At 42.0% G+C, this 15,754-nt stretch overlaps 1 protein-coding gene across 4 annotated transcripts in view; it reads left to right on the plus strand.

The window, feature by feature from the left end:
- The window catches only part of Stxbp6 (syntaxin binding protein 6), a 239,635-nt gene extending 238,468 nt beyond the window's left edge, over positions 1 to 1,167 (plus strand). For all 4 annotated transcript variants that reach the window (XM_078050276.1, XM_005322649.5, XM_040274317.2 and 1 more), the window contains one exon: positions 685 to 1,167. In XM_078050276.1, the coding sequence (XP_077906402.1) occupies positions 685 to 708 (24 nt within the window). In that variant the 3' untranslated portion in view covers positions 709 to 1,167. The remainder of the gene's footprint in view (positions 1 to 684) is intronic.
- The last annotated feature ends 14,587 nt before the right edge of the window (positions 1,168 to 15,754 follow it).

Consider the following 15,754-nt stretch of genomic DNA (forward strand, 5'->3'; position numbering starts at 1 on the left):
CTGTATCTGCATAACATTTTTTTTAAATACATGATCCTGATCTCCCAAGTGGGCTATTTGGTGTTCCTATTTATAAAGAGCTAACGAGCTAACGTTTCAATAGATCACATTCCTCAGATACCAGTTGGAGAAGTAGTAAGTCAAGGTCTGAATTTGGTCAGTTGTTCAGCCCAAGTCAGCAACTCAATATAATTGTCAAGGTCTTCGGACTTGGTTGAAGGTCCGGACTGGGTAGTGAGTACATGATTGTATATTGTCCCACTACAGGCCATTTAGTTTTTATACATCATGAGATATCAGTAGATACTTATATTGTAGGAGTATTGCTTTTCCTGGATAATTGGTAACCTGGGAATCCCAACTTTTCTAGGGTAAGTTCTGCCTGTACATCAGTTTTTCCTGTTGTTCCTTCAATGGGCTGAAAGAATACAGCACCACACTTTCTCCCACTGGACACGTACACCACTTAAATTAACACAGGAAGAGAAGTAAGCCAATGTCCACTGAACTATTTGAACTATTTGGAAAGTGTTGCTCATCTACAAGGTGCCACTGTGAATAGTCACAGTGATGTACAGAGAGAGTGAAGTCTTGGTTCTGCTTCTTGATGTGGATGTGGGGAGGAGGCAGCAGAGGGATCTACCTATTACTGAGGTCTCACTTTTCTCATCTCTCTCTCCTTAGCTGGCCATGAAGCACAAATGTTGAGAATCTGCCATCCTGATGACCCTCTTGAAAGCAATGGAAGAGAATGTTCAGCAGTTTTCAGGAGAATTCCGAACCTCCACTTGCTTCTTTTTTTCCAATATATGGACATTTAGGGTTTTTGTTTTTCATTTTCAGATGTTAATATGAATTAAAAGGTGTTGTTTTTATACATTTCCCTAATTATCTTGCTAAGAAATGCTACAATAGCATTAGTTTTATTTTGATTTTTTCCCAGAATGTGGGGTGGGGGTGGGGGCGGTGAATTGTTCATGTTTTTCTTTTTAAGATGAATTTTTTTGGTACTTTAAATATAAAATTTGGACCAATTGATAAGCCAAGCTGGGTCTCAACAGGCAACATGTATTTGTTTTTTCTCCCTGTTATTAAGCAAGTTCAATGTGATGATACCAGATGTCATTGTTCCTGGATGAAATAAAAGTCGAGCAGCGAATGGTTTCACTCACTCTCCTAATACTTTTAATTTGAAGAGTAAAATTAAAATTCTGTATCCTGAGACATAGTCTATATTATGGAAAAACACTTGGGTTTATCAGGGGAAATAGCAGTCTTAGATTTTGCTCTTTGCATATTAATCTTTTTCATGAACCATCACCAGCATTCAAAAAAACAAATCAGAATCACAAATAGAAATCTACTTTGTGAGCTGCAGCTTAAATACTTCTGCTACTTCTTTCCAGGCTGATTATTTGGAATTATCATATGAAAGATAAAAATTTGAGAGTAAAGAGCTAAGGAAAAGCCTACTTTAAAAACCTCTAAAAATCTTCATGGGTGTTTCTCTCTTTTATATTGTCCCAAATTACAGTAGCTGATATTGAAAAGAGCTTGGATTTTTATCAAAAATTCATTTGCCCAAATAAAAGTCTATATAAATGATAATGTGAAAAGTTAACTACATTTAAAGTATTTTTTTTTTTTAACAAAGCCATGCCCATTTTTAAAACATCCTCACTATGTCCTTGGGAAAGAACCTTTAGTTTGGGGGTTTTTGTTTTTTTGGGTTTTTTTTTTTTTTGTATCTAGTTTTGGAGGTTCGGATGTTATTATTGCTGTCTATTTATTTAATGTAACTTAACATGAGTGTTTCTTGACAAATTGCATATCATGGCAATTGCAGCTGGCCTAGTCTGACATAAGACAGCATGGTCACCAAGCCGTTAAACTGCTGTCACATTGAATATACTTAGTCACACACCTTTTGATTGCGTATTGCTCAAGGTAATGCAGGGTTTAAAGTCTGGAAGTTTTGCTTCCTGAGCATTAAACCAAAAAAAGCTGTGCTTGTTCCTCATGAGACAAGTTGGTGAGCTGCGCCCCCAGATAACGCTGTCAGCTCTTCCAGCAGGAATCAAGATGCCTGAGTCTTGGTGGCACCCCATTCTGCCCCTTCGCATCCATTGAGCCAATTGAGTGTATGTGTATAGTAGCCTCTTACCAAGCAGCATAAGATGGCTTTTGGATTACTAATGCTGATTTAAATAGCTTAAGTTCTCCTGATAAAGCATTCCCAGGGAGACAGAAAGTATGACTATTGGAAAATAAAAATCATAGGCAGTACTTGTCAAAAAGGAGATGGGATTTGCTGGAGACAAACTTTTGAATTCTCTTAGAGAGATGATCCAATTCAAGAAAACTATAAAATTTATATAGGAAACTATAGTAAACATCTATAGTTTACTATAATACTTTGTACTTTTAGTGTCTTAAAAGGTTAAAGAAGCAAGGAGCCTGCCATTTGTTGAATACCACTAGAAATATTTATGGTTTCTAAGAAAAACCCCAAATATCATTCTAAATAGCTTTTGTTTGCAGACTTCCGTTCAAAAAACACACGTGCACACCACGCATGCACGCAGTTATATTTTCAACTTCCCAAACTGAATCTGGTTTCAGAGATAGTTGGTATGAATAATTGAAAGAATAAATCTAAAACCCCTGACAATCGGCCAAGTTGAAGAATAAAATTGGTTGCCAGCTATCTAACAACAGTGTTTGGGAAGCTGCTTCTAAAGTGGCAGAGGATGAGGTCATAAGCAGACTGTGAAATCTGAGATTCCTCCTCGCTGGTAAAATTCTGATAGTTATTCTTCATAAATGTAAGTATTCCACATCTTGCCCTCTCTCCTCACTCTGTTGATCCTTTTAGACCTAAGTCTTATTGGAAATAGCCTAATTAGAAAAAAGCCCATCTGACTCTTTATTAGCTTCCTCTCTTCATTAGCTTTTAGGCCATGGTCATGCCCTTGACCTCCCTGTGTCAAAGTCCTACTTGGCCTCTTCCAAACTGGCCACACAGCACTTCCCTTCCAGCCTCTCGTAGAGGAGCCCCGTGACTTCACTACATTTAAAGTTCTTTGCTATCCTTTTGTAGAAGGTGCTGCGATACAAAATATGAATACCGGCTAACCTAGAGAAAATTGCTAAAAATAAATTGTTTGGAACCAGCTCATTTGGTTGAGCTTGCTAGAGGACATTTAATTCATTTGTTTCATTTCTGCACTTCACTTTGAATTGGGGGATACTACATTTCTGTGAAGGACTTCTCAAATTATACTGACAACACAGAAAGAAAAACTCTCCAGTACTACCACTTCTTCCTGGAATGTAGTTATAGTATCTTCACTAGTTATTAGATATCTGTGTACAAGAAGTATGCAGTTATTCAGGTTAATGTTTCATTTTAAAGAATGTATTTGTAAAATGTAACAATTAGTAGTTGACTTTTTTTAAGCTCTGAAAAAAAAATAAGATCATGTGTTAGACTTATAGTGAAATCTGTTTTAATACTCTTGTGGCTAGCAAAGGTTGTGCATTTATGTAAAAATATTTACAGGATTCCCTAAGTAAGGGATATTTAAGATAGGTTTCACTCTTAATTTTCAGAAATGTAACACTGCTAATGTCTGTTGTACAGTTATTAATTCTTCAGAAGTTCCCTAAGATGTCAAACATAATTTTTGTTTTATTCAGAGACAAGTAACACCTGCTCTGTTGATTCACTATTATGGCAAACTCTAATTTTGTCATTAAATATTTTAACTCTGTGGTGAAAGTTTGTTTCTCTCAGTTATTTGTGGAATCTATTAACGCAACCAAACAGATGCACACTGCCACATTTTTATGCTAATGTGAAAATCTCATGTGTCTACAGGAAACCTCAGAACTAGATTTAGCAAGATGATGAAGGTTTACTATATACTTTCTAATGGAAGAACGTGAAATGTTAAAAAGGCTAAAGAGCTAGCCTCAGTTTGGGCAGTGGACATCTAAATCCAGCAAGAGTTGTTTTGGTTTTTGTGTTTTCTTCTCATGGATGAATCAATTAAGCTAATAGTCACCTTTCTGCTGATATTAGTGATGTGCTCAGCTTAAGTACTTATAGTGTGCCCTCATTCAGCAGACTAGTTTCATGCCCTGTTAAATTGGAAAGAAAACTTGATCATTTTACATCCGTTTATTTTTATGGAAAAGCAAATGCATCTCAGTGTGTTGCTCCATGTGCTTTCAAGGAAGCAACTTGAATGACCACCCTAGCAGAACAGCCATTTCCAGGTTGGCATGGAAACGTGGTAAAGCAGGCAGGACTTGGAAGCATTTCCTGGGAGGTCTGCAGGTACAAGGGACAGGTTCCATTCTCCTCTGCTCAGAAAAAAAGGTAGAGAGATAGTCTGGCTAGATGAGGATCTACATTTAAGTTAGGTATGCATTTAAAGACACCAGTTCTTATGAACTAAACTATAAGCCAGTTGCCTTACAAAGATGATCTTTTTTTCTTAATATGCCTGTTAGCAGTTATACCATGACCAACTCTTAAATTTTATGGGAGGATTAATATGAAAATTTTTTTTTTAAATTGATTATGCCTTTTCCCTGTTGTCATTGGGAACATGATTAGGAAACACTATTGATCTGTCACAATCATTATCTGCCTAAATAAGCAGTTCATGAAGGTGGGCAGAAAGAAAAGAGGAAGGGTAGTGGAAAATATCAAACACATTTCAAAGCACAATTCAAATGTCAGAGCAATGATTTCCTACTGGTACTGGTGCATGCCCCTCTCTGGCAGGGGCTAGCTTGGGTCTGTGTGCAACTCACATACACTTGTACAGCTAGCACTGAGAAAAGGGCTGTGCTCTGATCCTAGATAATAAGAGACATGGGAAATGTCACCTTATTTCTCTAAATGTGCTAACAGTCCTCTTCAATGAGATGATGCAATGGAGGGACTTCCTTTTGGTTTACTTTTTAAAAATCCAGAAATTATATCTCAGAGTTCCAACACTGTAACAAATAGTTGAAGTAATCAAATTATAAAGAGAAAAGATTTACTTGGGCTCACAGTTTTTGAGACACCAGTCTATGATCAGGGAAGACCTATTCCTGCTAGGCCTCTGGTGGGGGGATAGCACATGATAGTAGCATACTTCATGGTCAGAAAGTGAAAGGAAGAGACTGGGATCCCACATTCCCCTTAAAAGACATTCCTAATGACCTCCCACTAGTTCCAAATTCTTTAAGGTTCTACCACATCCCAATTGCCTTTATGATGTCTCTTGTCATCTGGTCTTTTGCAAATGGAAAAAAAAAAAATGACTCCTGCAGGTCCAAGACTGTGGGACACCTGTCTTCCCCAGATGCTTACTAGATTTATATAATGAAGGTTGTCGATAAAATTGAATGTGACGTGCATTTAAGCTCTATTATATCTATGGTGCAACCTCCTGCCGTGACCCCACTTTATTCTCCCTTGAGTCTCATCTGGAGCTACCGTATTTCCTGAGTGGTGTTTTCACTTTCCGCCTCCCTCCCTCCCCTGAAGTTTTCTGCCATGAGTTCTTTCTACTATTGAGTCATGGCTGAGCCCAGAGGTCTTCAGGGCAGTCTGTGCAGTGGCCCATCCCTTGGAGCACCACTGGATGCAGTTCTGTGAAACACAGCTGCTTGCCTCCTCCAGCCCACAGGGACTGTCAGACTACGTGACTCTGAGTTGGTTGCTCATGTGTATTGTCATTTTTCTCACGTTTTGGCCATTAGATATTTTAAATGCTATTGATTCGGGTGGAGGGAAGATTTCTTTTTATAGCACATACATTTTTTCTGTCTTTCATGTGCTCAACCTGCCGAGGGATGCCTAATTCAATGGGGCCTGGCCTCATCACACGTCCAGACTTAGAATTGTCAGGGGTTGGACAGGAATTTCCAGCCCTGAGATCCCAGGTATCTCTTGTCAATATTAGATATGGAGCCTTTGTCCTGTGACATTGTATCACAATTGCTTTGCCACTTTGATCATTTATCAGAAGACACTGAAAGAAGAAAAATGAGCCCATGAATTCTCTGAGCCTTATCTTGTAGCATTAAAACAGGCTTGGAGGATCCAGGATTTCCAAGGAAAATTCCTGTTGTAGGCTCTGACCGTGTATGCCAAATGATCTGTTTAATTACACACTGCATCTTTGGTGATTGAAGCTTCATGCCTTCTGTTAGTTTTCCTTAAAACCAATCCTTTCTGTTACCATTCAAGGAAGGAAAATATAGTTCCTAATTATTATTGAGCATGTCTTTTTATTCATAGTACTATAACTTCTTTCTGGGAGTTCTGTTTTTCCGACTGGGATTATAATGACCGATATTGGTAGACACTTTTACACTGGTCTCAAACTTTTCAATATTGAAGGAGCCTTGGAATTATAGGAAAAGAAAATGACTGGGGCTTGTGTGTACATTGTGCCCTACCTCAACGTACCTAGGGTGGAAAAACAACACATCGCCTTTTAACTGGAGTGGGTGAGGGTGGGGCGCCCCCTTGTGGTGATTTTCTGGAGTCAGCGTTGCATGGTGGTTGAGAAATAGACCCTGGTCCATCTTCCCTGCTTTGAAATCCTGCCTTGGGCAAGTTACTGACTCTCAGTTTACTTAGCTTTAAAATGGGAGTGATTGCTATAAGAAATGAATGGAACAGTTAATGGAAAGCCTTTAGCCGTATGCCTGCCTTGTCCAGGCTCAAGATACCCCAGCTTGCAGTGGTCTTTTCTATGATAGACTCAAAACAAAGAGGTGAATTTTACAGGCTTGTGGTGCCTGCCAGACCATGGTGCTGGCTGGTAAAATGCTTTCCTTAAATCCTTTCTGGCATAGGGCATATAAGGAAGATGTTCTCCACACCTCCTGGCTATTTTTATGGCCCACGGACATAGATCCCTCAACATGCCATAGATGACAGCTCTCGGAGAAAGAATAGACTTCTAGCCTACAGCACACAGTAGTGACATTATGGAAGACATTTCCAAGAAGGTTAAATTCACAAGAAAGAGAAGTGAGAGCAATTGACCTCGGTATCTGTCATCAATGATGGGAGTGGAAGTGAATGATGCATGGCCTGGGAGGTTATTTGACATATCTTTTGGACAGTAATTCAAATTCCTCTTTAAAGAAGAAGTTCAAGTTGGTTTTGCAGATGTATCAGTATGATTCCAAGGATGTTAAGAAGGTGAGATGCCCCTTCTCAAAAATAAGCCATTCCCAGGTATAATTTGTGTGTATATATGGTACTGGGGATTGAACCCAGGGGCTGAGGATTGAGCCACATCCTCAGCCATTTTTATTTTGAGATCAGGGTCTCAGTAAGTTGCTCAGGCAGGTCTCAAATTTGAAATCCTTCTGTGTCAGCCTCCATAGTAGCTGAGATTATGTACAACGCTATGCCCAGTTCCCAAACGTAATTTGAAAAGAACCACTGACCCCACAAATTGAACTTGGGCCTAGAGTGAAAACACCTCTAAGAAAAAAAAAAAGTAACTAGTGTCTCACTAAAATGTAAATTGGTGATAACACACTTTTTCTGGAGGCATCTTGATATATTCAGCTCAGAGAAGGAAAGATCTCAGAAAAACCATGCTGTCCACATAGTTGTCATGGTGCTGTCATTTGTAAACTCCTGGTAAACCCAATATTATTATTCAGTATTTGTAAAGAACTGTCCAGGCAAGAGGCCTCAAGCTGGTTCTAACAGTGAGCCTGCCTCAACCCAAATCCCAAATTCTGCTTGCTAAATATTGCAGTACAGTTATACTTGTCCGTATGTATTTTTATCAAACTGAGTCATGCAGAAAGCTTTCTGATAAAGTAAATTAATTAGAATCCTTCCAAGCTGAGAGTTTCCTGGCTCCATCACCAGCTTTGTGTACATAGGCAAATTGTATTATTTTTCTGTATCTCGTTCTTTACGTCTCAGAGGAAAATAATCCCCATCCATCCTGTCTCTTGTGAATAAAGGGAGATGTGGAAGCCGACAAAGTCCTGGGAAGGCAAAGCTCTAAGGAGGTGCGGGTTCCTTATCCAAGCTTGGTCTTCCGCTGACCCTATCCAAAGCCCGCGGGATTCCTTTATCTACCACACCTCCCCCTATAGAGGTGAGTTCAACGGCCCCATCCCTGAGCCACTGGACTTTCTTGCCCCCATCAAAGGAAAACGGAATCCCCCCAGACACTGTGACTCTACTTGCCATTATGAAAAGTGAAACAAAGGCAATAGTAGGGGACAGTGTGGTGGAGACAGTGGACCTTAGTGGGAACACCGTGGGGAAACGCTCAGAGCAGACAGGTCACCCCGGCTGCAGCTCACTACACGGCCACTTGTGACTCCTGAGAGTCCTAACATCTTCTTGGAGAAGACTACCTATTGGGGAAGACTTGAAAACAAAAAGAACAAAATTTCAGAAACTGAAATATACGGGGTCAACTAGAGGGGTACCTTGGGACCCACTGGGTTTGGCCATCTTAACATAAGAGTGAGATGGGAAGGGGCACAGAAGAGGCCAAGGTCTTGGAAATTCACTGGGTGAAAGAGAAAGGAGTGCTGAGCCAGGATGATCCAAGGATGTGCTTCCAGCCAGAGGACAGGGAGGGCCCTCGGCAACAGCACTTGCTGGGAGCAGCCTGCTACCCAGGCTGGGGGAGGCCGGCACCCAGCTGAGCCCCTTTAGAGGTGCTCACTAGCCTCACTTGCCCTTAGGAAACAGCAGGACTGGAAGCCTGTTCTGAGGGCTCTTCGGGATTCTCTAGGGTGTGTGAGCCACCTCCCCCATATCAGGCTCCCTCCTGCACTAGCTATGCCAGGAGAGTCTGAGGATACCGCGAGGAGAAAGGAGTGTGGCCCACACTCCATGTGGGCTCCTGCAGCCCCCCACTCTATAGCTCCTCTTATTCACTTCCTGCTCTGAGGGGTCACCAGGGTGGGCAAAAGGCAAAGAGGCAGCTGTTGCCACAGGAGGAGAGGTGAACTCTGATGAATATTATTCTTAAAAAGTGTGGGTCACAGGAAAGGGTAACAGGGGCAAGGACAGAAACCCCTGAAAACCCAGGGCTGGTCTTGCCTATCAATTGAGGACAGCCTTCTAGCAGTACCCTCCGACCTCAGTTCCATAAGCAAACCCATCAAAGATATTGTCCTAAAAAATTTATTATAGGGTTTTGTTTAGTAAAAGAAAGCCTCAAAAGTAGTTCCCAGTTCTGCTTAGACCAAGAGAAATAAGTACCCTAGAATCAATAAGGACTGTGAATAAGGACCCTCATTACTCACTACCTATAACTGGCCTGGCCACTGTCAGTCCTTACGGCCTGCCAGGCTCTTTTGCTATGGAAACCTTACATACGCTGCTTCTGCTGTCCATGACTTTCTTCCCCAGAGCATCACACGCTGCTCATTTCTCCTCTATCAAGTCTCCGCTTCAATGTGTTCTCAGACAGACCTGCCCTGCCAATCACATCCAAAGCAGATTCCTACAGGCTCCCTCTCACAGCATCCTCTTCCTACCTTACAAAGCGTATGGAAATGTGTGTGCTCTCCATTTGCTTACTTCTTAGTTCTAAGAAGCCAGAGATCATGTCTGTTTTGTTCACCAGGCTGCATCCAGGGCCTGAGATTCAACACACACTTAGGACACTTAGTACATTCTTAGTACGCTGCAAAACTGAATGAGCCTGCCCTCTGCTTAAAGCTCCATGCAGAAGGACATGAATGGAAGTGAGCAGAAAAAAAGTCCAAATGGCTAACCATATGAAAAGATATTCAGCCCCACTCATAGAAAAATCCAAATTTTTAAAAAGACAGCATTCGAAAAAGCTTGATTGCATTTAATAACCAAATACTTGTTGAATGGGAGTATAAATGGAGACCACATCTTAGAAAACAAATTGTCAACATTTTTCAGGATTTCAATTACTTGTACCTCCCATGCCAACTCAGCTCCACCCCAGGACTTCTCTGGGAGTCTCTAGCCACCAGCGATTTAGATGACTCAGCACTGTGTCTCCCACAAAGGATGCTGTTGCTTAGCTCGCTCTCCTTGGAGCAGCTGCACTACAGCCTCTGGAAGGCTGAAAGTATTTTCACAGAACATAAAGTCCCCAAAACAGATAAAATGATTTGTGCTTGTTATTGTCCTGTTGGATATTCCATGTTGGCAGATTCTTCTGTGGTTCCCATCCAACTTCTTCAGCCAAGCACTTTCCCCTGTCCTCTCAGTGCTTTCCCTTTCTCTGGGATCCTGAAACTGGAAGGGAAAGAAAGAAAACTTGGTTTCTATGCTGCAAAACTATTTATCTGCTGTATTGGGAAATTCTTTTACTCATCTTGACCAATTATCAATTCATCATCTCTCCATTTCAAATTCAGCCTTCTATTGTCCTGCTTTGTGATCCCAGAGCTAAAATCTCAACATTGCACCTACTACTTCTGAACCTTTGAATAGTTAGCTGCTTTGCACTGATTAACAGTCCCTTACATTATATTTGTCCTGTTCACATTACCTGCCTGGTTTCTTTCTCCTGCTTGAGCCCTGCCTGATATATCAGTAGATTCTCAGATAATGTGGCTTAGTTTCTGTTCCAGAACTTTACCATTCTCCCCGAGTTGCTTTCACAAGTCTCATACTTTGGGGCTGGGGATATGGCTCAAGTGGTAGCGCACTCGCCTAGCATGTGTGCGGCCCAGGTTCGATTCTCAGCACCACATATAAACAAAGATGTTATGTCTGCCGAAAACTAAGAAATAAATATTAAAAATTCTCTCTCTCTCTCTCAAAAAAAAAAAAAAAACAAGTCTCATACTTTGGGCAAAGGATCTAATTTCCTGCTTTGCTAAGATTAGGACTATCCTACTAAAAATAATCCTCAACTTGTCTAAATTCTTGTGCACTCCCACCTTTAGTAATCCTCCACCTGTTTAAGGAAGACCCCTCTTCTGGAGCCCTTTATCCCCATCTCCTCCTGCTGCTCCATCAACAATAGTAGCTATTATGCCCGACAACTGTTTGTTTAGTTACTATCACCCATTGAGTAGATGCAAGTCTGTCAATTCTGCTTCTCATACGCAGCCTTTCTTACTCATAATTTTTCCATCATTGCCCCTATTTAGCTCTAATTCTTATCAATGTTTATCTGAACTGGTGAAATTGGTTGACATTTATCAATAGGCTGCTGACACGTGTGTTTTGCACATGTTGATATGGGAATGTTCCCAGAGGAGAGTGATACTAAGATAATTAGTCCCAGCCTCAAATAGATCCGCTTTCTACTCTGGTAAGAAAGAGAACTCTATGAATGGAATACAACCCAAGTAAAATAAGGAGAGCACCAGAGATTAAGGATTGCAACAGAGTTCTTCTTCCTCCCCTCCAGACTGCCTTGAAGTAGGTCAGGTTTACCTTCAGGAAGACAAATCTGATCATTTATGTCAGAGTTCACAAAGTGATATGTCAACAGGAGTCACATGCAAACCTGAATGAAATCTGTCACAGAGGGCTATAAGGAGTGGTGTGGACTGCAGCAAGGTGGACACACTCCTAAAGAGGTAGTGGTGCCTCTTTAGGAGTGTGTCCTAAAGAGGCACCACTACTTCAGTTCCCCCATCCTGGCAACGTGGGAGGCAGGCCAGATGTTCCAGCCTTTTCAAAGAGAGGCAAGGATTAGGCATTTCTATGCAAAACTTTTGTTTGAGCCAAGCAAAGCACATCAGTAGATAACATCTGAAACTTTGGTGGCCAGTTTATGTCGATGTCTTACTCAAAAAACATTAGGTCCTCCTCATAATCTGCAAATAAAATCTGAATCTGCAGTCCAGCATGTAAGGTCCTCATGATATAACCCTAACCATCTTCCCAATCCACTCCTCACTTTCATACCTGATGGCTCAGTCATAGTTCTACACGAGGCCACCTGTTTCCACCTCAAGCCTTTGGTCATACCAAGTGCTAGCCTGGGACGCTCTCCCCTACCTTGCATTCCTATTATGCCTGTCTTCACACAACAACCCTCTTTGGGCAAAATTCCCCAATTTTTTACCAAGCTGAAGTAACTACTTCTTGCACATTCTCATTGCTTTTCTTGGTTCTCTGGAACATTTTACTATATATTGTAGATTTGATTTGTTTATTTTTGCTCCCAGAGAATTGAACATGAATCTTGGTTATATCTACATGTCAAAGAGCACACATGAGTAGATACTTAATAAATGTGTGTTCATGTATGAAATGAACATATGAATAGCAATAAGCTACCAAAATACTTTGTTATTTCTTATTCTCAGCCCAGGAGAAGATACAGGATTTTATCCTTATTATGTTTTTATTGTTTATATGTAGATTAACTTTAGGATATTTTTCTCATGATTCTAAACTCTGCTGAGAAGTGTGTGTGTGTGTGTGTGTGTGTGTGTGTGTGCACCTGTGTGCAAGCACACATCAGACAAGCCATTGCTCTCAAACTTAGAGCCCTCATTTGTTATATTAGAAAGTAAAACTCACTTCATAAGATTGTTGTAAGAATCAAACTTGGCATATGTTAACTACTTAGCATGATGATTTGCATGCTGTAGGCATTCAACACATGTTAACCTGTCATGGTTTTAGTCATACATATGTTTGTTTGGCTGTGAGACCACTGAAATCTTTGTTTTCACAATAAAATAGACCTGAAAGACCGTTGAGAGTACAGGCATGTGAGAACTATGCCAATGCACATTGTGTAGAGAAGAACCCCCTAACTGGTCATCCAAAACGAGGGTGAGGGTATTACATCTCCGGAACAGAAGGGTGAGAGGCCAGGATGGAGGTGACATCAAAAATCTTGACCAGTGACACTGTACAGTAATGGTTCAGGGGATGCAGCTGATTGTTTGACACAAAGTGCAGGTGCCAATAATCTGGTGCTTCCTGTCAAGTGAGGTGGAGCAGAGAGTTACCAGAGAGGGCCAAGTCCTTTGCAAGGACACTTAGGCCTGAGGAGAGGGCAGGTGATGTACTCTCACATTCTGGGCATCTCTCCTGACTGCTGAAGCTTCCCTCCTCACTCCTCTCGGGAAAACAAATGGAGACCATGCACGTAGCCATGTCCAAGGTGCCAACCAAGGCCAGAAGAGACTTCAGAGGAAGGACCAAGCCCCAGCAGGTGGATGTCTATGTCATTTGGGATGAATTTCTCTTCTCTTCTGTGACCAGTGGCTCTTCTGGCCACTTACTGTCACACTGAACTTCTTCACCCCCCTGACTACCTCAGAAAGGCACTTAGATGGCTACTCTCCATTTAGTATGAAGGATACATTTCCTCTGTTCAGAGAGACTTGCAGCAGACCTAGGAGAAACACCATTGATGGCTGTGACCCTTAGATAGTTAAAGTATGAGGACCACCCAAGAATCTGGTTTGCGAGGATCCTTGTGGTAGATTGGATAATGAAAAATTGAAAGGTGTTAAACTGCTGGCTTTGAAGACAAGAGGAGGGGGTCCCTAGATCTTCCAGAAGGAAAGCAGCCCTGCCAACATCTTGATTTTAGGACTTTTGACCTCTAGAAACATATGGTAATAAATCTGTGTTGGCTTGATAGGAAAATGATACAGCCCTTAACCCCCAGGATGAAGTGTTTCAGTTCTTGGGAAGGATCTCCCACAGGGCAAGGGAAGTGATGTTTCCCCAACACCAGGAAAACTGATAGATACTCCCAGGCCAGCCATGATCATGATCAACAAGCATTTATTGAGGACTTATGAATCTCTGCCAGAAAAACAGAAATATGAACCCAGACCCCAACCTCAAGGACAGCCACATGAAGGAAAATAGGATTTTAAATGAGATGATGCTAATCGACACAAGGCCCTGGGTTCAATCTCCAGCATCACCGAAAAAAAAAAGGCAAGATCAGCTATGCATTAGACATTCAGAGGAGAGAGAGGCAACCATCTTGCTTGCAAAGACATGCTCCTCCTCCTCCTCAGACTTTTCATTGGACATGGGGCTGTGCATCCAGGTTGGTGCAGGATAGTGCATGCCTGTGTCTGTTGTCTTGGTGTCATCATGAATAGGGATTCCGCTCATCCTCAGAAATGCCTGCTTCATGATAAACTGTATGGTCACTCTGATGGGACATTAGACAGGAAGCCACTGGATACACCATGCCCTGTTAGGAACAGCTTTGAACTTAAATCTCAATGCAGTACCAAGAATGCTCCCCACAGTGTTACACCATTAAAATCTTAATAGAGAATATTTTGGGTTCATTGTGAGTAACACAGACATTTCAATGATATTTGGTTCCTTTCCTGGCAAAGTTGAAGTGAGGAAACTTAAATTACACTATCTAATGAACTGCAGTGATTTTAATATATGACAGCTCCTGCAGCTGCAGCAGCTGGGGAGAAGGTGTTTGTGTTGTTTTGTTTTTAAGACATGCTTAAAGCAAGTTGGTGGTGGGGTGGCAGGTTCAGGAAGGGAAGAGGAGAAAGAATCGAAGAGAAGGAACATAACAATCCAAGCAAGGTTGAAGGGAAAGGACAATGAGTTCTAGATGTCTTGCCCTGTTCTCCAGGCTTGAAGATCAATCATTCAATTCCACCCCTGAACTTGATTCTCCAGGTGCCGTCCTTTCAAAGACACAGCCTGCTTCACATGGGTGGTTGGAGAATGGGGTGCCATTCTACCCCGGGGTCTGTGCTTCTAGGGTCCCTAGGAGTGTAAAGCTCAGAGCCAGGTGTGCTGCTTCTGATCTGTCACATCAAACCAGGTGTGGGCTGAACATGTCACTCAAATTGGTCCATGAAGGAATGAAAATTAAACTGCTAACAAAATGAGCACATCAGATTATAGGAAGCTATTTAATGAGCTCGAGTTCACTTCTACCTTTGGGGGATTTTAATGAGACTGCCTTCCAGCTGTTTTTTCTCTAACAGCAAATGTATTAGCCAGGATTAACACATTTAATACTGGGAGCCTTTGGAGGCACCTCTTCTTCTGGTTTTGTTTGTTTGTTTTTTAGTTCCTCTTTGTACCCCCAGTTTCCTGAGATAACACCACCAGGACGCTGGAAGCCACCCTCTGGTTGGATTTGCCTGAGTTGGTTTCAGTCCAGTCTGGGTTCCTCTGCATATCCTACCCACAGGCCTGTCTCCTTCCCTTCCCCCCACATTCCAGGCCTCCCCAAGGCAACCGTGACTTACCTCCCAAGGCATTTATGTAGTTTCGTGTGTGAAAGAGGAAAAAAAAAATGGAAAGGAGAAGAGATGAGGAGGGAAAAAAGCCTGAGGTGAGGGGTAAGGGTATGGAGGGGAGCAGGGTTGGAGGAAGGGAGGGTAAGAAGAGGCATGGAGTGACCAGGTGAGGAGGAGACCACTAAGTGCTCCCGGTCAGTCTCAGGCCCTGGGTCTGCTCCGTGTTTAATGTCTCAGACAAGCCGAAAATGGGTCTGCGGAAAGTTGTAACACTCACCAAACCCTTGACAGCCGCTATTCTTCATAGCGGCTGTGAACAATTGCCCGCCTGCCAGAGTCTGACTGAAATAATAGCCGTACCTACAGGATCATTTGGAAGACAGATGGCAGAGGCAACCCCATTCATCTGCCCGCAGCCATTTCATAATTCTCATCGTCCTGTCAGGCCAGGGCGGAAGGCAGACGCAGCCCTGCTAATTATTCAAGCTCATTAGATGGTGGTTCTTTTAAAGACAGTGCCCCTCACCCCTGTCCTGCTCCTCCATCC

The sequence above is a fragment of the Ictidomys tridecemlineatus genome, chromosome 5 (genome assembly GCF_052094955.1).
Source record: "Ictidomys tridecemlineatus isolate mIctTri1 chromosome 5, mIctTri1.hap1, whole genome shotgun sequence".
NCBI lineage: Eukaryota > Metazoa > Chordata > Mammalia > Rodentia > Sciuridae > Ictidomys > Ictidomys tridecemlineatus.